We start from the raw sequence: 21,508 nt of genomic DNA, 5'->3' as shown, positions 1-21,508 counted from the left end.
GTTTAGGGAGCTAGAGCAATTTCATGAGAGCTATGCTGTGTAGTATATATGGTTGTTGCATATTGTACCAATATGGTGATATGGATATGATCTAAATAAAATAGTTGCTGGATAGATGTGGGGCTTGGATCAGGAAATCTAATTTTTGAGTCATATATATTCTCGGTTTTGTAGTTCTAAGGCTGGTTTAAGTTTGTTTATATCCAACTATAGAGGTCTGTTTGCGTGCTAGATCACCCAATCCATGAGATATCTCTCGCATGGTGCGAGCTGCCAAGTAGAGATCGAGGAGGGAGAGAGAGGTCAAAGGAATTGGGAGGAGTAATATCCATGGGATATCTTGATCTCTAGCCCCTGGCTTTCGGTTCCGAGGTCCATTTATTCTCGTACAACAAATATTATTATGGTAAAACAAACGGGCTCTCTCTCGGGCTTCTTCTCTCTTCCGCCTTATCCCATTGTTTAGGCTATCGCACTCTTGGGGCAGATATCACTAAATCGGCTGGCCTTAATACCTGATTTGGAGTGCCATGGTCACTGGGTTTTTTGACTGTGACATTATACTTGGAATATAAGGAAGAATAGGTTAGAAGAGAAGACAAAAAAAAAAATGAAAGGAAAAAAAAAAGATGGCAGAATTGTAAGAAAGCAAGCTATTATAGTGCTGCTACACTAGCTTCCCTTGCCAAATGATTCTTTCTTTAATGAACATTCAAGCAAATCCATCTTTGGATAAAGAAAAAAGAATAGCAGGTCAAAGAGCCAAATATCCATTAAAATTAGTGCGTCAATCAAATCCTTGAAAATGAATCATGTTGATTAGAAATATGTGGTTCTATCTAGGAACTAAACCCATGCCAACTTCACTTTGGTAATCCTCCAAGATAAGGTAACCTTGTGAACTTACCCTAGAAAGATCAATTTTTTGAATCGTGTTCTCATATTTTTATTTGAGATTCATTTTGATGCAACCATTGATAGTTTATTTCTTATGAATTCTTCACCTAGCACTACAATATCCACCAATCATCTCTACTACTATAGTGCAAACTCCTATTAAGCTATTATAGTACGGCTTATAAATAAAAATCCAACTGCCTATCAGTCCAATTATAATTAGAGGAAAAATATCCCCTAGACTAACTTCTTGCCTCCGTTGCTCTCTTAGATATGGACACAACTATATATGGACGAGAGTGGCCTCTTTTCCTCTATATACCAACCTGCTTATTTACTTCATGATGTGAATGAAAAACACAAGAAATAAACAAGCTTGAAAAGTGTGCACAAACGTGCATGCACATGCATGCGTATGTTTATGTGTCAAATATTCTACAAACAATCTTAGTCAATAAGATCACATCCATGATCGATCCATCTAATGTCCATGCTCTTCAATAATCCACATGCATTGGAGTACCGAATACCTTCATGCCATGTTAATTTAATAATTTCTTTTGGTTGTTCATTGTAAGACCAGTTGCAGTTCAAATTACTGCAACTTTTTTCTGTTCTATTCCATGTCGCATTGACCTTCGGCTTTCTCCATTCCCAGCAGACCGTGGCATCAAAATGCCATCCTAACATCCTTATTTCTTAAAACAAGTTCCGTGTTGTACAGATTGATGGAATGCCACTTAGAGCATCAGATTGATTAATTTTCAGATTTGTCCAATCAAATTGTTCTTGTATAAAATTTTCATATCAAGTTTTCACCACCCTTCTGTTTTTTTTTTTTTTTTTATCTATCTTATTTGATAATTCATATAATATTGTTCAAGGAATTTGTAATACTCATCATCACACGTCTCCTTCCATCAAAATGGGATTAGTTGTGTAAGAACCCGGAACTGGGCCCGGTCCACTCGACCGGCCCAGTCCCAAACCTTGGCCTCACGTGCAACGCACGTGAGGCAGCGGGATGGATCCTCCATCCCGAAGAAGAAGGAGGAGCCCTGTTTTAGGGCTTTCTTCTCCTTCCTCTCCTCCTTTGAGCTCACTGAAAGAGAGAGCCGCCGCACGCAGGGGGGGTTCTTCTTCGTATTGCCACCGAGAGAGAGGGAGAGAGAGAGAGAGAGAGGGAGAGAGAGAGAGAGAGAGAAGCCACGGCACCGGGTGGTCTTCTTCTTCCTTGCCGCCGCAGAAGAGGGGCGCCAGATCTTCGTCGGGGCTAAGGTAAACTTCTCCTTCTCCTTGCTTGGTAATTAGCCATGGTGAGTGGTGATTTTGAGCCGGCCGATCATCGGATTTTGGCCCAAAAAAAAAGAAGGATGCTTTGCTTCGGCTTGATGCGTTAGCCGACGGTGTGCTCGCCGCCGCCTGCCGCCGGGGGTGGTCGGGCTTGTTCCGCCGCCTTCTGTCGCCGTCGGGGCCGGCCACCATGGCCGCCCCGGAGTCCGACCGAGAGGGAAGAAGAAGAAGAAGGGGATTTCACGGGACCCCCTGTTTCACCGAAGGAGAAGAGGGGGAGTCGGGAGAGAAAAGAAGAAAGAAAAGAAAAAGAAAAGAAGAAAAAGAAAAAAAAATGAATAAGAGAGGGGGTGGTTTACGGGTATGAACCCGCACTTGGGGTGCTAGGCACTACTGCAGGGCCACCCATGGAAGGATATTAAAAATTTAAGTCTTTGTATATATATATTATGATGAATTTTAAAAGAAAAAAATGGTTTTTGAATATTAGGTTCTGCGAGGGATTTGCGGAATTAATTAGATTTATTGTGGATCGCGTTCGCAAGGTAAGTGATGTAACCTCTTTTCTAGATTTATCAGCAAACTATAGGTATGTTTTACGAATCGAATTATTCGTGATTTCGAATTTGATGCATGGATTATATGTATATTTTTAGAATATTGTATGACTCTGATTGAACGTATTTGCTTCTGATTTGAATTGTGTTTAATTGCTTTGACATTGTACTTTTCGGCTTGGAACACTGAACATAATATAAAAAAAAAAAGATAAAGACTTGAAATAGATTCAGACTTGCAGTCGGGCTATGTTGAGGACCCTATCAATGGGGGCTAATACATTGGTACCGCAAGAAGAATGGTCGGTGATATGATCCTGCCACAGGGAACATGTGGCCACAGTTCCTGGCTGTTGAGTTGAATCCGATAAATTGAAATAACATAAGATATGAACAATATTTGGTTTTGACACTGCAGGTTTTCATGACTGAATTATGAAATAGAAAACTAATTGAACTTCGACCTGGCTATGTTGAAGACCCCGCCAATGGGGGCAGATACGTTGGCAATTGATTGTCCTAAAGGACTCACCGCAAGAAGATTAGTCGGTGTTGATGACCCTGCCACAGGGAATATGTGGTCATAGTCAAGGATCGACAAGATGAATTGAATATGTGAAAGAATCTCGAAACCGTGAAAAGAATCTTATTAATTTAAGACATATTTGACTTGTACTTTGGAACTGCATCTATATTTATTTTTCACATATTACTGCTTGATTTATCTAGTTAGAGTGTTCATTACTTACTGGGCTGTCTAGCTCATTATACCATCTCTTGTTGTTTTACAGATTCCGAGAACTAGACTATTGGGGATTCAAAATGGAAGAGCGACTAGAAGAATTGTGGCCCAAATTATCTTAGATTAGGGTTATTTAAGTTGAATTGATTATTATGGACATTTATCATGATTATTGGACTTTGCAAGGTTTTGTCTTTTTAAGAATTAGGTTTCTGCATGTTGGTCAATTATTGTTCCTTTACGTATTTAGAACTGTGAGACCTTATGACTTGAATCAGTCAATGGAATAAGATTGCATTTATTCAGTTAAATTAATTTAGATTTATAAAATTGAGATGTTTGGTGAAGATGCCTTGCATGCTCGTGGGGAGAGTTTCCTACGGGTGTGTGGCGGTTGGCGCGACCCCCGATTCGCAATCTCGGGTCGGAGGCATGACAACTTAAGTGGTATCAGAGCGGACTTGGATAGAATCTAAGACAAAGAATCATACCCGATATGAGTATAGGTGGGTAGACACTAGAGACATTGGGACGTTAGGTGTAAAGAATGTGATGATTATTCTTATAAAAAAAATTATTTTAATTCGGTGAGCTTTCTTTTTATGAATCTGCTGTTATTTGATGCATATAGGTTAGGATGCCTCAACGTCGGGCGAAAAAGACTACTATTGGTGCTACGAATGAGACACCGAATCGGCACGCTGACAGCACACCCCAACGGGCTATGAGTATCCCTCAGCAGGAGGGAGTCGTGAGCCCTCAAACAGGACAGGAACCGGGCTTAGGCCAGGTTATGCAGACCATAGTAGGCCTTATGCAAATGCAACAGCAGGTGCAACAGCAGTTGCTCCAACAACAAGCGCAGTTGCTCCAGACACAGCCACAGCAAGGACGAGGGGAACAGTGTGAACATCATAGCAGCATAGCTGAATTTAAGAGGCTGGCTCCTCCAGCTTTTCAGAGGACTACAGAACCTTTGGAAGCAGACAATTGGCTTACAGAGATGGAAAAAGCATTTGCTGTCTTAAGATGCTGGGACGATGAAAAACTTCTGTTTGCATCATACATGTTGCAGGGAGAAGCATTTAATTGGTGGCAGATGTTGGAGCATAAATTTGAGCATGATGGGGAACCTCTCACTTGGGATAAATTTCGAAAAGCATTCTATGATAAATATTTTCCTCGGAGTGTAAGGACACAGAAAGAACAAGAATTTATCCATTTGAAGCAAAGGGGCATGACAGTGGCCGAATATGAAGCCAAATTCACAGAACTAGCCAAATTTGTTTCGAAATTGGTAGAGGATGAGCAAGACCGAGTGCACAAGTTTGAGATGGGATTGAAGACTGAAATTAGGAAGCAAGTGGTACCCTATGAGTTGACTACCTATGCAGCTGTGGTCAATAAAGCTTTAATCATTGAAAGGGAAGTCAACGAAGCTTTTGCTGAAAGGGAAAGAAACCAAAAGAAAAGAAACAGACCTGCTGAATTTAAAGGGGGAAACAAGAATTTCAAGAATCCAGCTCAGAAGCCAAATAAAGATAGAAATCTCAAAAATAAGAGTGGGAAGTGTTCAAGATGTGGCGGTAATCATGAATTTGCAAATTGTCCCTGGGTTACAGGTTCTTGTTTTCATTACGGACAGAAAGGTCATAAAATTGCAGACTGCCCACAAAGAAACGAGAATAAATCTACGCAGGCAATGGAAGGAAGCCAAAGGCCAAAGACTCAAGGAAGGGTATTTGCACTTACACAGCAAGATGTACAAGCTTCTAATGCAGTGGTGACAGGTACTATTCCTGTATCTGATATTTATGCTTATGTCTTATTTGATCCTGGTGCCACACATTCATTTATATCCTCAAACTTTGTCAAAACACATGACATATTGTGTGAATCCATGACCACTAAGTTCTATGTGGAGACACCAATAGGCGGTATGTTGAGCACTGATGTTATATGCAAGTCATGTAAAATTAAAATAATAGCTAGGGAGTTACCCGTGAATCTGATTGTACTTGATATGCGGGATTTTGATGTCATTCTGGGGATGAATTGGCTTGCTACCTATCATGGCTCAGTAGACTGTTATAGCAAGAGGGTAAACTTCCAAATTCCGGGGGAATCGGCATTCAGTTTCTGTGGGAACCAGGAAACTGCTTTTCCTCATATTATCTCGGCTTTGCAAGCTGGACGAATGTTAAGGAAAGGATGCACAGGTTATCTGGCCTCAGTAATTGATATACAACAAGATGAACTAAAGATAGAGGATATTCCTATAGTGAATGAATTTTCGGACGTCTTTTCCGAGGAGTTATCAGGATTGCCACCGGACAGAGAAATTGAATTCACTATTGATCTTGTACCTGGTTCAGGTCCGATTTCTAAAGCTCCTTATCGAATGGCCCCAGCTGAATTAAAAGAATTGAAAGACCAGTTGCAAGATTTACTGGACAAGGGTTTTATACGACCTAGTGTGTCACCTTGGGGAGCTCCAGTGCTCTTTGTGAAAAAGAAATATGGAAGCATGAGACTCTGCATTGACTATACAGAATTGAATAAAGTCACTATAAAGAACAAGTACCCTTTGCCTCGAATAGATGATTTATTTGACCAGCTGCAAGGTGCACATGTTTTCTCTAAGATTGATCTCCGCACAGGATATCATCAGCTAAAGATCAAAGCGGAAGATGTACCCAAGACTGCATTCAGAACTCGTTATGAACATTATGAATTCTTGGTGATGCCTTTTGGATTGACGAATGCCCCAGCAGCTTTTATGGACTTAATGAACATAATATTTAAATCCTTTCTAGATCAATTTGTGGTGGTGTTCATTGATGACATTTTAATTTATTCAAAAGGGAAAGAAGAACATGTGGAACATTTACGAAGTGTACTTCAACTCTTAAGGAGGGAGAAGCTCTATGCTAAATTTAAGAAATGTGAGTTTTGGTTGAATGAGATATCGTTTTTGGGGCATATCATATCTGGAGATGGGATTTCTATGGATCCAGCAAAAGTGGAAGCTGTAGTGCAATGGAACAGGCCAACTAATGTTTCTGAGATTCGCAGCTTTCTAGGAATGGCAGGCTATTACAGACGATTTATGGAAGGGTTTTCCTCTATAGCTATACCTTTGACTCGCTTAACTCAAAAAGGGGTTAAGTTTGAATGGACTGAAGATTGTGGACGAGGCTTTTAGGAATTAAAGAGGCGATTGGTTACAGCACCTATTCTTACTATACCTACGGGTGATGATGGATTCACAAATTATAGTGATGCTTCAAGGAAGGGACTTGGTTGTGTTTTGATACAGCACGGTAAAGTAGTAGCCTATGCCTCTAGACAATTAAAATCTTATGAGCAAAATTATCCTACTTATGATTTGGAGTTAGCAGCTGTGATTTTTGCTCTCAAGATTTGGAGACATCATCTTTACGGAGTACGATGCGAGGTGTTTACAGATCACAAGAGTTTGAAATATATATTTACCTAGAAGGAACTGAATTTGAGACAAAGAAGATGGCTGGAATTGTTGAAGGACTATGATCTAACGATTAATTATCACCCTGGAAAAGCTAATATTGTTGTAGATGCTTTAAGTAGAAAGTCAATAGTAAATATGGCCACTTTGATTACTAGCCAACGACATATTTTGGAAGATGTGAGGAAACTTGAATTAGAGATCCGAGTACTTGGCTCGGGGACTCAATTGGCTTATATGCAGGTTCAGCCGACACTCATAGAGAGGATCAAGACAGCTCAGCGTAATGACCAGCAGTTATTGAAGATTCGGGAGTCAGTAGAAGCAGGAGATATATCTGAATTCGGGATACATGAGAATGGATCTTTGAGGTATCGGAATAGAATTTGTGTACCTATGGATTTGGAAATTAAACAGGAAATTCTTAAAGAAGCTCATCAGTCTGGATATACAGTGCACCCGGGAGGAACTAAGATGTATAGAGATTTAAAGAAATTGTATTGGTGGAACAACATGAAAAGGAAAATTGCTCAATTCGTGGCACAATGTCTAGTATGTCAGCAGGTTAAGGCCGAACACCAAAGACCAGCAGGGCCGCTTCAACCTCTTGACATTCCAATATGGAAGTGGGAACAAATTTCCATGGACTTTGTAACAGGACTGCCAAAGACTCTCAGTTCTAACGATGCCGTGTGGGTGATAGTGGATAGGCTAACCAAATCGGCACACTTTTTACCTATCAAAGTTGGGTTCGGTCTGGAAAGGCTAGCTAAATTATACATTAAAGAGATTGTGAGACTGCACGGTATTCTAGTGTCCATTGTGTCTGATCGAGATACTAGATTTGTATCATAATTTTGGAAAAGCTTGCATAAGGCTTTAGGAACAAAGTTATGTTTTAGTACTGCCTTTCACCCTCAGACCGATGGCCAGTCTGAGAGGACCATTCAGATTCTCAAGGACATGTTAAGAGCTTGCGTCATAGATATGAAGGGTTCTTGGGATGAGCATCTACCTCTGATAGAATTTGCATATAACAACAGTTATCAGAGTAGCATACAGAAAGCACCTTATGAAGCTTTATACGGAAGAAAATGTCGTTCGTCAATTTGTTGGGATGATATTAGTGAACGAAGATTGTTGGGCCCTGAACTTGTACAACAGACAGTTGAGAAAATTCAGCTAATCAGAGATCGCCTTCGGACTGCACAAAGTAGACAGAAGAGTTATGCGGATAATAGAAGACGAGAATTAGAATTTCAAGTTGGTGACCATGTATTTCTTAAAATATCACCTACAAAGGGAGTTGCAAGATTCGGTATTCGAGGAAAATTGAATCCTATATTTGTTGGTCCGTTCGAGATCTTAGAAAGAATTGGTAAGGTGGCTTATAGACTTGCCTTGCCGCCTTCTCTGGCTGGTGTACATGATGTTTTCTATGTCTCAATGTTGAAGAAATATATACCAGAACCAAGTAGTGTCACGGAGCTTGAGCCGTTACAAGTTAGAGAAGATCTATCATATAAGGAGCATCCAGTGCGAATAGTGGACAGAAAAGATCAAGTTTTGAGACACCGTGTTATACCTTATGTCAAGGTGCAGTAGAGCCATCATACAGAAAGAGAAGCTACCTGGGAACTGGAAGATGAGATGAAGCAGAAATACCCTCAACTTTTTTGAAACTGCAGGTACGGAAATTTCGGGAACGAAATTTTCTTTTTAGGAGGGTGGGATGTAAGAACCCGGAACTGGGCCCGATCCACTCGACCGGCCCAGTCCCAGACCTTGGCCTCACGTGCAACGCACGTGAGGCAGCGGGATGGATCCTCCATCCCGAAGAAGGAGGAGCCCTGTTTTAGGGCTTCCTTCTCCTTCCTCTCCTCCTTTGAGCCCACCGAAAGAGAGAGCCGCCGTACGCAGGGGGGTTCTTCTTCGTGTTGCCACCGAGAGAGAGGGAGAGAGAGAGAGAGAGAGAGAGAGAAGCTACGGCACCAGGTGGTCTTCTTCTTCCTTGCCACCGGAGAAGAGAGGCATCGGATCTTCGTCGGGGCTAAGGTAAACTTCTCCTTCTCCTTGCTTGGTAATTAGCCATGGTGAGTGGTGATTTTGAGCCGGCCGATCGTCGGATTTTGGCCCAAAAAAAAAGGATGCTTTGCTTCGGCTTGATGCGTTAGCCGACGGCGTGCTCGCCGCCGCCTACCGCCGGGGGTGGTCGGGCTTGTTCCGCCGCCTCCTGCCGCCGTCGGGGCCGGCCACCATGGCCGCCCCGGAGTCCGACCGAGAGGGAAGAAGAAGAAGAAGAAGGGGGGGTCATGGGACCCTCTGTTTCACCGAAGGAGAAGAGGGGGAGTCGGGAGAGAAAAGAAAAAAAGGAAAGAAAAAAAAAGAAAAGAAGGAAAAAAGAAAAAGAAAAGAAGAAAAAAAATGAATAAGAGAGGGGGTGGTTTACGGGTATGAACCCGCACTCGTGGTGCTAGGCACTACTGCAAGGCCACCCATGGGAGGATATTAAAAATTTAAGTCTTTGTATATATATATATTGTGATGAATTTTAAAAGAAGAAAATAGTTTTTGAATATTAGGTTCTGCGAGGGATTTGCAGAATTAATTAGATTTATTGTGGATCGCGTTCGCAAGGTAAGTGATGTAACCTCTTTTCTAGATTTATCAGCAAACTATAGGTATGTTTTACGAATTGAATTATTCGTGATTTCGAATTTGATGCATGGATTATATGTATATTTTTAGAATATTGTATGACTCTGATTGAACATATTTGCTTCTGATTTGAATTGTGTTTAATTGCTCTGACATTGTACTTTTTGGCTTGGAACACTGAACATAATATAAAAAAAAAAGATAAAGACTTGAAATAGATTCAGACTTGCAGTCGGGCTATGTTGAGGACCCTGTCAATGGGGGCTAATACATTGGTACCTCAAGAAGAATAGTCGGTGATATGACCCTGCCACAGGGAACATGTGGCCATAGTTCCTGGCTGTTGAGTTGAATCTGATAAATTGAAATAACATAAGATATGAACAATATTTGGTTTTGACACTGCAGGATTTCATGACTGAATTATGAAATAGAAAACTAATTGAACTTCGACCTGGCTATGTTGAGGACCCCGCCAATGGGGGCAGATACGTTGGCAATTGATTGTCCTGAAGGACTCACCGCAAGAAGATTAGTCGGTGTTGATGACCCAGTCACAGGGAACATGTGGTCATAGTACAGGATCGACAAGATGAATTGAATATGTAAAAGAATCTCGAAACCTTGAAAAGAATCTTATTAATTTAAGACATATTTGACTTGTACTTTGGAACTGCATTTATATTTATTTTCCACATATTACTGCTTGATTTATCTAGTTAGAGTGTTCATTACTTACTGGGCTGTCTAGCTCATTATACCATCTCTTGTTGTTTTACAGATTCCAAGAACTAGACTATTGGGGATTCAAAATGGGAGAGCGACTAGAAGAATTGTGGCCCAAATTATCTTAGATTAGGGTTATTTAAGTTGAATTGATTATTATGGACATTTATCATGATTATTGGACTTTGCAAGATTTTGTCATTGTAAGAATTAGGTTTCTGCATGTTGGTCAATTATTGTTCCGCTGCTTATTTAGAACTGTGAGATCTTATGACTTGAATCAATCGATGGAATAAGATTTCATTTATTCAGTTAAATTAATTTAGATTTATAAAATTGAGATGTTTGGTGAAAATGCCTTGCATGCTTGTGGGGAGAGTTTTTTATAGGTGTGTGGCAGTTGGCGCGACTCCTGGTCCGCAATGTCGGGTCGGGGGCGTGACAAGTTGTGAAGGAAAACTTTCAGTCATGAATGAAGGGAAAGCAGATTCTCTCAACGAGGTCTAATGTTTTGAACCTGGCTTCAGGACTGAATTGGGCTGACGCGGCCTGTTGCTTCGTTTTGGAATTCTCACCACAGCTTCTAATTAATATGGCCTCGTAGTGCGGAGGTCCAGTGCCAAGCAACCCCGCTTAGTAGAAGGAGCTGTCCTCCTTTGCCTTCACAAGCAGACAAATGCCTTGGCCTCATTGCCATGCATGATTGAAACATGGGCTTTCCAAGCCTTCATCACCTACACGCCAAGGTGGTCCATATGCCTTTGGAATGAGAGAGATAGCGAGGAGGAGAGAGAGGAGAGAAAGGAGGAACAGAGAACTTCCCTTTCCCCTAACACACTCATCCTCTCCACCAGCACTACGCAAAGAGAAATGCACCACCTCAAAAGAGCCGGATCTTCAACTACTCACGAAAACATCTTAAGAAGTACTCATCTTTATAGAAAGTCGCCAACTTTTTTTTTTATTTAAAGCCTAGTTTTCTCTTAAGATAAGTAAGAAGTCGGTTCCATGTCATCATGATTAGAAGTTCAGATGAATGCCCCCATGGATGACTTTCAGATATTTAAAGCGTGTTGGAATGCAAAAGTGATCTTGGGTCTTCATCTTACAATTAGACGAGTTATATCGGCATGAGGAGATTCAAGTGTGTGGAAGCAGAGAAATGGTGGCCCTAAAATTAAGTAACAATGAAACAGAGAAGCCTAAAGAACAAAATAGCTAAAATAGATTCCTATATTAACAATACAAACAGCAGCTTGCTCCATTTAGGAGTTTAACTTCCACCGAGATACGAGGCAAACTGCCACCAAGATCGACCCTTAAATTCAAGACTGATTATTATATTCCTAGATGACCATATATGGAAGAGAACTAAGAGACCATTCTTACTGAAATATTATTGTGGAAGGCTTCTTATAGGAACTAAAGCTACTATATCTTAAAAAAAGAAATCTATTATACCTTTTGAGTAAGGTTATTATTATCATTACTACCATTAGCTTTGTTGATCATGTTGTTGCTGATTATATTGTCATGGTAATTAGTTTATTAAGCAGGAGATGGAGATACGCTGAGCATTGCTAAGATCATAACGTAGCATTACAAATCCAAAAATTGTCTGGAAAAGAGAGTATTGTAGGAGAATAAATGAGGAGGTTTTATATGCAAAGCTGCTTGTCTGCATTGCCATATGGATCGACTTTGAGACATCTCAACATGTTCTTATTAATATTCCTTTTTTCAGTATAATGTAATGATTATTTCCTCAAAAGAGATGGGAAGAGGCTGACTGCGCATGCGACCATATGATTGTGCATGTATGTGCATGCGGGCGTGCATGTGTGTGCATGTGTGCATGCATAGGTATGTGCACTTAGGAGTCATCTCAATCTAGTGTTAAGTTTGCGAAGAACATATATCAATCATCATAACATCTACAGGTTGCAACTAATTATCAACTTAAGGCTAGTCAATATGATGCAAATTAAAGAACCAATTCATAGACCACCAACCTAGTGATTTTCTCCTAATTAATTGGATGAGAGTGAACATTGCACAAATAATAATAAAATTTTACTACATACCCTTAATTTATAAGAATTTCTTTCAGCTAGGGTGTTTTAGAGATCATATCCATGCTCTCCTACTCGATCTAGGCACCTAACTTGACAGCTGTTAGCACTATTTTTGATGGGAAGGGAGGTGAAGAATGCCACGCTGCGTTTATTAAACCATAAAAGGTATTTAACGACAACAGTTAACACTAATGATGCAACTGCACTCCACTTGGCAACTTCAGGATGCGAAGCTTTTGGAGAAAAAACTAATCGAATCTGAATTTGTAACTACTTTTTGCTTGCATTTCGCAAACCATATTAAAATTACCACTTGTTCAAAAAACTTTAGTTAATAGAATAAAATAGATTTATTTATATATTTTATATTTTCTTACAATTAAGTTTATGATAATTTGCAAAGTATGGATACATGGTGTTTCACGTGCCATATGCATGCAAAATATCTATTAACTACAATGTTAGGCAGAACAAAACAAATAATAAAAACTATTGTTGAATACAAATAATGTTTGCACTTCCACTATTATTATTGTTGGAGCTGCTTCTACTGCTAGTGCTGCTATTATTCCTACTATTGTTGTTGTTGTTGTTGCTGATGCTACTATCATATACTCTCTCACACACTCTCCCTCAAATATTATACTATCACTACAGGAAAAGGTACATTTCCCGACGCTTTTTTTCCGACGCTAGGGAAAAGCGTCGGGATAGTTTTGATCAGCGCGAAATTTTACCGACGCTTTTTAGAAGCGTCGGTACATCTTTAGAATCGACGACGCTTTTAAGCGTCGCGGTAAGCTGGACCTACGACGACGCTTATAAGCGTCGTCGTAGGCCAAATCCTTTCCAACCCTCTCTGCCTTAAAAAGTCTCGTCTCGTCTCCTCTCCTCTCATTCAAAAGGGTCCCCATCTCCTCTCCTCTCCATCTCGCTTCCCGAGCTCCGATCGGCGTCCCCGAGCTCCGATCGCCTCTCCATCTCGCTTTCCGAGCTCCGATCGGCGTCCCCGAGCTCCGATCGCCTCCCCATCTCGCTTCCCGAGCTCCGATCATCGTCCCCGCGCCGACATCAATCCATCGCCTCCCCATCTCGCTTTCCGAGCTCCGATCGGCGTCCCGCGCCGACATTAATCCATCGCCTCCCCATCTCGCTTCCCCGCCACCGTCGACCTCGCCCTCCGGTTCCCTTCTTCTTCTCTCGTTTCTTGCATTTTTTGCTCTTGGCGCTTCTAGTATTTTGTGTTGATTTTTGGGGGTTTTTTCAGATCCCTTTCCTTTCTTGGTGATTGCAGGTGCTTTCGGGATAGTTTAATATCCAGTCAAGAAGACTGCAATGGCTTTAGGAGAAGCCCTGTTTGATGAAGAGCTCGGCAAACCTATAGGGCAGATTGTTGCCGTATGCGGCCGCAACCAGATACTGAGTTCCACATTGCAGTCAATTAAGTGGAGGGTCCCTGTGAAGGTGGTGTAGCTGGTCTGAGATAATAATTAACAAGCCTGCATTGTTGGTACATTTTAAGCTTTTGTTTGTTGAGAGCTGTTCAATATTGCCTTTGTTGTCAGATTAGAGGATTTGAGACCCAGATGGAGAAATGGATGGGTGCTTGTGATTGTATCATAACAAAGGTACCATGGTTTCCTAGATGTCCAGATCAGTCTGCTAAGGAGTTTTTTTTCAGATGGCTTCAATGTGCTCTCGTGTTTGTAGGCAGGGCCTGGTACAATTGCTGAGGCATTGATCAGGGGACTTCCTATCATCCTCAATGACTTCATACCTGGACAGGTCAGTGTCTACTCCCTACTGTCCTGCCATCTCTGTTTCATTCCAACCTCATTAAGTGCCCATTGACATGTTCTCCATTAAAAGGGCTATATGCCATAGCTAGGCCTCTTATTCAAACTACTGGTTGTAGTCTGAATCAACAAGACTACAACCAGACTGGTATTTAGTTAGCTGCCATGTTCTAAGTGCATGGAGAACTGTAACAAGACTGGTATTTAGAGAATGAAGCTATTTCCATCCAAAGAAAAAAAGAAAAAAAGAAAGAAAATGAAGTTATGGATGATGTATCATGATGCATGAATCTCTACACAAGTGTGTGCATGCATATCTGTATCTCCAACTTCATAAAAACCAAAGTACAAGACCATCTGCATTTACTCCTTGGAAATATGACTCTGGCCTTGGGTCTCATTCTGGTCTTGCAGGAGGTTGGCAATATCCCATATGTAGTAGACAATGGAGCTGGAGCTGGACTCTTGGCGCTTCCGTGATTGCAGGTGCCTCCGGTTCCGACTTCACAAATTACATATAGATAGTTTAATATGTTTGATGTGTAAGCAAGGTAATCAAAAATACCTTATTATATATGATGAGACAGTAATTGTACAATATATTCTTTTTCTTTTCCTATGTTAACTAGATATTTACATCAGAAAGAAAAACTTTAACCAGATATTGGCCTTCATTATTCCTAAAGAGTCCTATATACATCTCAAATCATAAGTTCGAAGGGGCATCTTTCAAAGTTATGATTATTACATATTTTGCTATTTTTCAGGGGGCAAGGCATGAAAAGCTTACTCAGAAACTTAGAATTATTATTATGCTACTTCGGAAGGAAGTTATTGAAATGGCCTAGCTGCCAAATAGATATCCACTTGCTATGAAAATAATTGCATTTTAATTTCTGCATGACAGCAATTTGTTACATTAATCTCATCATATAAGCTTGTCTTTCAAATTATAGGAAAGGAAGCATCAGTGATTCGGCATAAAGTTTTAACTTCTTTGACTTTTTGTAAAACAATAAGCTACAAGACAACTCATGTATATATGTATTTTAACCTTTATAATTTACATTCGTATTTTTATTTTTTTTAAAAAAATAGCAATCCCGACGCTTTAAAGCGTCGGCCAAAATACATTTGCCGATGCTTTAAAGCGTCGGCGAAAACGCAAAACTGGTTGGTCTATATCGACGCTTTAAAGCGTCGGGAAATCTGTTTTTCCCGACGCTTTAAAGCGTCGGCGAAAACGCAAACTGGATTGGGCTTTATCGACGCTTTAAAGCGTCGGTAAAGCCGTTTTTGCCGACGCTTTCATTAGCGTCGGCAAATCCATGTTTTTGCCAACGCTTTCTCTTAGCGTCGGCAAAAACCGGACCCACGCCCACCTGCCCGACGTCTGATCCACGCTTTGGGTCGCGTGGGCTGGGAATTCACCGATGCTTATAAGCGTCGGTAGAGACAAAAAAAAGCGCCGGGAGTTATTCCTTCTTTTGTAGTGTATTTAATACATTTGATCATATATATATATATATATATATATATATATATATATATATATATATATATATGAAAATATCTATGTGAACGTAAGAGCTGAAACTTGCCACTTTGTTAGGAGTTATGCACTATGGAGTCTATACCCATATTTCATGGTTCTTTATGTTTGAGAAATTAGGCTGCAAGTAATTAATTAGCATGGCAATGCTTGAGATGCAATTGAGTCGAGATAAGCTTGGAAAGAACTTGGATTGATGAGTACTTGAAGGTTGATCTTCTTCCAAGCTTGGATTAGTCTAATTGATTTGAGCATGAGCATGGAAAAATTACACACATTCAACCTAGGATTACCCAACCATGGTTTGGGCTCTAGCCCAGCGGTTGCACTCCTTTTCCACTCAAAAGAGGCTTAATGGTCAAACATTGGAATTGCAAGACATGGTTAATTAGTGGCACTACTTCCATTTTTGAGGTCCAAAAACTCTTGCCAATTGTAGCACATGTAGTTGATGCAGGCACGATTTATAAAGGTTATCCAATCTGACCCACGCCCTCGCCCTCGTGTGCATTGCATGATCGCACGTGCCCCATGTACCTCCAAACCCAACCGTTTCAGCAAAGATGGCTCCATGGATGAACACCAGCACCCAAGTTAATTACCTTCAAAATTTATGGTAGGATAAAAGCCACGAGCACGGTAGTTTGCCTTTACTACCATGTTGATACCGACAAAGAAAAAAGCTTGAATCACTAGAAAGTAGACTGCACAATGGCATAGGAACATAAGCATGCCCAGTCTAGAGGATCTTTTCTGAATGATGGGCAGTAAAAGAGGCGACCCAATAGTAGCTCGCCTCATAAAGTACGTGTATGGCTTGGAAGGCACAACACTCCCTCAGCAGTCGCCGAATTTCACGCAGCAGCGGATGCTCAATCTCTCGCCCCGCCTCTTGGATGTGCTTAATCTCCTCGGTTGAGTCTTCCTCGAGGATGATGCACCCCATCTCAAGCACCTGTCTCGCATAAGAGAGCCCCTCCTATGCTGCCTTAAGCTTCGTTCCAAAAGCTGACACCTCTAAGGATCGACATCCCCTGGCAACAACCAACTTGGAATCCTGGTCTCTGATCACGAATGCCACTCCAGCTCTGTCTCCATCAATAGGCACACCACCATCGAAGTTCACCTTTAGATAGCCAAAAGGTAGAGGCTCCCAAGAAACAAGAACATACATGAGCACTGCTATAACAGAGAAGGAGTCCTAGATATTCCTAGCCATCCCAGATGAAACCGCCACGGTAGCCTCAGTGACCTCTGTAGCCTGACAAAGAGCCCTCTCCACGACAGACCTCAGGGGTGCCCTCTTGTCCTCGAAAACTCTCTCATTCCTGTCCAGCCAAATGTGATAAGCCAAGTAGACAGCAACAATTTCCCACCAAGCGATACTTGGAGATCGCGTGGCAGACCTCACTAGCCGAATAAGATTCCCAGCTGACATGACGGACCCCAATAAGGAGAATGAGGCCCTCCTCTAGATCCGTGTGGCCCATGGGCACTCAAGCAAAACATGGCTGACAGTCTCCACCGACTCCGGGCAGTTCACGCATATCAGAGAGACCCTGACCCCCTTCTGGCCAGCAGACTCCTGGTCGGCAGACAATCCCAATCTACCTTCCAAGTGAACAGAGTCACACGGGGTGGACCCGCATCCTCCATATTCATCCACCATCAAATTGCCGAAGGCCTTGCTAACCATCCCAGTTCGTAGGTCCGCTGAGCGCACCCTGGACCTCCATGTGGCCGCCCAAATTTGTCTATCCTCTGAAACACCCTAGGGTAACGGAATAGCTAGGATCCTCTCAGCAAGCTGCATCCCGGCCGGACGCCTCCCTGATCAGCACCTTGTCCCACCGACCCTCTCTAGGGATCAACAGATCACTAACTCTGAGCTCGGCCACCCTCGCTGCATCGACCATCGTCGGCACCCAACATAGTGGAAGCTTCGTCACCCACATATCCTCCAAGACATCAATGGACTGTCCATGCCCTATCACCCACCTAATCTCCTATAGCACTAACGGGGCGTGAGAGTAGATCTCTCTCCAGATAAAAGAGCAGTGATCGCCATGAGCGCCCCATACTTGGCCCTCAGTAAGGTGCTCCACAGGTTGTCCAGTTCTAGGACAAATCTAGCGGCTCATCTCGCAGTCGAGACCTCCTGCCTCGCCACCAGTGATTGAATCCCCAAGCCACCCTATTACAGCAGCTGACAGACGACCTCCTACGCCACCAAGTGAATGCCTCCCCCGCCATGCCGTCTACCCCAAATAAAGTTTCTGAATAGCTGCTCCAATGACCTCAGTAGTGACAGTAGAACCATGGTATTCGCCAACATATACACTAGAATCGAGCTCAACACCGACCGCACCAAGGTGATTCTACCCATCATGGAAAGAGCATCCCTCTGCCAACCCTCCACTCTACGCCTGATACTCAGCTCGATATCAGAACAGTCGCTACAGCGAAGACGTCGGCCAGTGATAGGCACCCCAAATACCTCATCATACTCTCCTGCTTGCCTACCCCGAGAATCTCTTTGATAGAGGCATTTGTTTGTGTCTTAGTCTTTGGGATGGAGCATATAGTAGACTTGGCCCTATTCACCTGCTGACCAGAGGCAGAATAGTAACCCACCAGGATGTCTCGAATCACCCTCGCTACTCGCCTAGTCGCTCAAATCGACAGCAAACAGTCGTCGGCAAAGAGAAAGTGCGATATCTGAACCGACTCCGCCCTCGGTTTGTAAACCTCGAAGGCCTGAGCCTCCGACATGCATCATAAAGCCCTGGATAAGGCATCCGAACACAGGATGAAGAGCAAAGGAGACAGCGGGCAGCCCTGACGAAGGCTAGATGTGGACTCAAAGAATTGTGTGGATGAGCCATTCACTCGAATGGCGAAGGATGAAGTACTCACACAACCTAATACCCAACTAATTTTATACTCATGAAAGCCAAAACCCACCAGAGAACTTTGTAAGAACTCCCAAATCATCCTGTCGTAAGCCCTCTCCATGTCAAGTTTGATGCTCATCAAACTCCTCCGTGCTGGAGTTCTCTGTAAGTCGAACATAAACTCCTGGGCAATAAGGACATTGTCCGTGATACTTTGCCCTCCCACAAAGGCTCCCTGCTCCGGACTGATCAGTCTAGATAGGATGCCCCACAGCCTGGTGACAAGCATCTTTGTCGTAGCCTTGTACAATATAGTACACAGACTGATTGACCGGTAGTGACACGGCTCCATACCATCCTGTCTCTTTAAAATCAACGTGACAAATGTCCTCTTTCAATCTGCTGGTAGAGATGCTGAGCTAAAGAAGAATTATTTTTTTTTCAGAAACAAAGCTAACACATAAAAAACTATATCGAACAATAAGTAAATATTAATATATATATATTATATCCCATACATTAATGATGTCGCAGATGACATTCTATCCAAAAGAAGCGAAGGGCCGGCCATGCTATTATTCATATGCCTCAGAAGATTGGGAAAGTATGTGTGCTTTTAGTCTTTAATATATAATATCAACATGTGCATGAGGGGTGGAAATCGGGGAAAAGATCAACGTGCGCTGAGGGTAAGGATGCTGGTGAGAGCAAAACATGGATGTCTCTTTGTCCACCACCTTGACTAAGACCATGTTGACCTCCAAATCCTTTTGAGTCATCACTCCTATAGAAGAGATAGAAAGAAGAGAGATACCAAGTCCTAGGATCTGATGTGTGTGTGTGTGTGTGTTTGAGAGAGAGAGAGAGAGAAAGAACTAAAGATGGAGAGAGAAGGGAGGATGATGGATTATGGTTAAGGCGTGGGAATCTGGTTAGAAGGTAGAGGCACGCCACCTGAGCCAATCCTATCATGAGGTCAAGAAGGCTTTCATACCTTTTTCCCTTTGTTTCCCTCGCTTCACCTAATTTTGAAGGAGAAAACCACCCGAGCTCGGACCCGATCTATTTCTCGGTTCACCTTATCAGATAACAACACTCCACATCTGCCATCTGCCACGTTCCTCATCTTTCATGGGGCCCAACCAAAATACAAATGTCTACCAAACGTTCCTTCGTACCAAGATCTTTTAGCAGGAAGTATAGAAGAGAAGGTGAGGGTTCTAAGTTCCTGGTGCTGCCAAAAGAGAAAGGAAATACGAAAAGAGGGGGTGCAGCCCAAGGTTGGTTGTCCCCGCCTGCGGTGTCATGGCAGAACCACTTTAACGCCGTTGTCCCCGCTTGTGGTTGGGGGATTACAAGTGTGGGAAGTCGAGAGAGAAGGGAGAGAGTTCATCTTTGTACGTGTTTCCGAAACTTCTTTCTAGGCGCACACATTCTGCGCTCCTGCTCCCAAGGCTCATAAAAATAATAATATAAAGATTCTTCTCACTCCTTCCCCAACCAAACCACCTTAGCTTCCCTCTCTCTCTCCCCCCCTCTAACTCTGCCCTACGTTCTTCCAAGAATAAAATTCTAGATGTGAAGTGTTTTAAACAAATGAGGTACGTGGAAAAGGAGCGGTTTGGTGTTATCCGAGTGGGGGAATATTGCAGGTGGGCATGCGCAGGAGAGGTGGTTCAGTAGAGCCCTTTCTCTCTCTCTCTCTATTCTATTTTATTTTTATGATGTATTATATTATGGTGTTCATTGATGCATGGTACAACAAGCTAAGCGTGACTCACCTTCTAAAGTTGAGTTCCGGCTTTGGTTCACCCCCCCTCCCTTCCATCATTTCCCTCACCTTCTCCTCCCCATGACTCAACATCCCGAGGCACCGCTCCCTCCTCCTTTATATCCTCCATACCCTCTCCTTCCCCGAACTGCATCGCTTCCTTCCCCTCTTCTTGTTTGCAACACCTATACCTTCCTCATTCTATGACTTCTATGGCTTCCTCAATCGTTTCTGGCTTGTCGCCCAGTCGTGGAAGCCATGCAAGAAAGCAACATCATCTATAGCTCTAAGCATCATCATCCAATGCCACAAGCCATGTAGAAGAGCTAGCAAACTCTGATGTCATGGGTTTTTTGAGTTCTAGGATAGCTCGGGGTGAATGCTAGCTTGTTGGGGTGAATGCTAGCTAGTGAAGCCAACCTGTCCTCCTCCTTCCTCCTTTGCCATGAACCTTAGTGTGATCCCAAGGGATAAGGATAACGCTATCCCGCGTAACACTTTAGCCCTGGCACACGCTCCACCAACTGGTGCTTCCCACTGAGCATTGTTATAATAATTGCTCGGTTATCTTTCTTGCACAATAGTAGGGTGGAGGAGACAGTGGTGGGGTGTTTTTAGGTAAGGCTTGCAATGAGAAGCCATGACCTAAGCTAACAGCATATTCTATTGGATGTGCGGCCATAGCTGGTGGATTAGGTAAGAAGGCGACGTTGCTTCTATCGGGTCGAAGGAAATTAAGAGTTCTGCATGGATGGTTCAGTGGATGAAAGAAGCGATATTGGTGAGGTTCAATCCGATGATGGGCTTTACGTATGATCGCAAACCAATCTCAGATTGAGCCGCGCCAATATCACTTTCTCCATTGCTCGATCTCCTTCTCAACAACAACGCAGGTTCTTCCTTTCTACTTAAATATCTTCTCCTCCGTCGCGCTCTTCTAATTCTTATGCTTTATCCTGCCTTTCTTTTCAAATGAATGTATATTATGCATCTATTGATCCATGCAATATCTATATTGGCCAACTTATGGATGTTACTTGGAGATTAAAATTGTTTCTCT

At 42.4% G+C, this 21,508-nt stretch overlaps 2 protein-coding genes across 2 annotated transcripts; both read left to right on the top strand.

Annotated features, from left to right (window-relative positions):
* The first annotated feature begins 4,213 nt into the window (after positions 1-4,213).
* LOC120110991 lies at positions 4,214-6,694 on the top strand. The gene has a single exon (XM_039127213.1). The coding sequence runs from the start codon at positions 4,214-4,216 to the stop codon at positions 6,692-6,694; it is 2,481 nt and encodes an 826-aa protein (XP_038983141.1).
* A 7,025-nt stretch (positions 6,695-13,719) lies between these two features.
* On the top strand, positions 13,720-14,839 carry LOC120111892 (probable monogalactosyldiacylglycerol synthase 3, chloroplastic). The gene is made up of 4 exons (XM_039130047.1): positions 13,720-13,899; positions 14,001-14,063; positions 14,146-14,220; positions 14,646-14,839. Exons 1-4 carry the CDS (start codon positions 13,771-13,773, stop codon positions 14,709-14,711), a joined length of 333 nt encoding a protein of 110 aa, XP_038985975.1. The 5' UTR covers positions 13,720-13,770; the 3' UTR covers positions 14,712-14,839.
* Positions 14,840-21,508: the final 6,669 nt, after the last annotated feature.

This window comes from Phoenix dactylifera, chromosome 1 (assembly GCF_009389715.1).
Source record: "Phoenix dactylifera cultivar Barhee BC4 chromosome 1, palm_55x_up_171113_PBpolish2nd_filt_p, whole genome shotgun sequence".
Lineage (NCBI taxonomy): Eukaryota > Viridiplantae > Streptophyta > Magnoliopsida > Arecales > Arecaceae > Phoenix > Phoenix dactylifera.
This window is presented reverse-complemented; position numbering and strand designations above follow the sequence as displayed.

Excerpts from the sequence above, each read along its gene's own strand:
- LOC120110991 (XM_039127213.1), top strand. The coding sequence starts at position 4,214 with ATGAGTATCCCTCAGCAGGAGGGAGTCGTGAGCCCTCAAACAGGACAG.
- LOC120111892 (XM_039130047.1), top strand. The coding sequence starts at position 13,771 with ATGGCTTTAGGAGAAGCCCTGTTTGATGAAGAGCTCGGCAAACCTATA. Across the intron at positions 13,900-14,000 it reads AGTGGAGGGTCCCTGTGAAG|ATTAGAGGATTTGAGACCCA; the intron begins GTGGTGTAGCTG and ends CTTTGTTGTCAG. Across the intron at positions 14,064-14,145 it reads GTGATTGTATCATAACAAAG|GCAGGGCCTGGTACAATTGC; the intron begins GTACCATGGTTT and ends TCGTGTTTGTAG.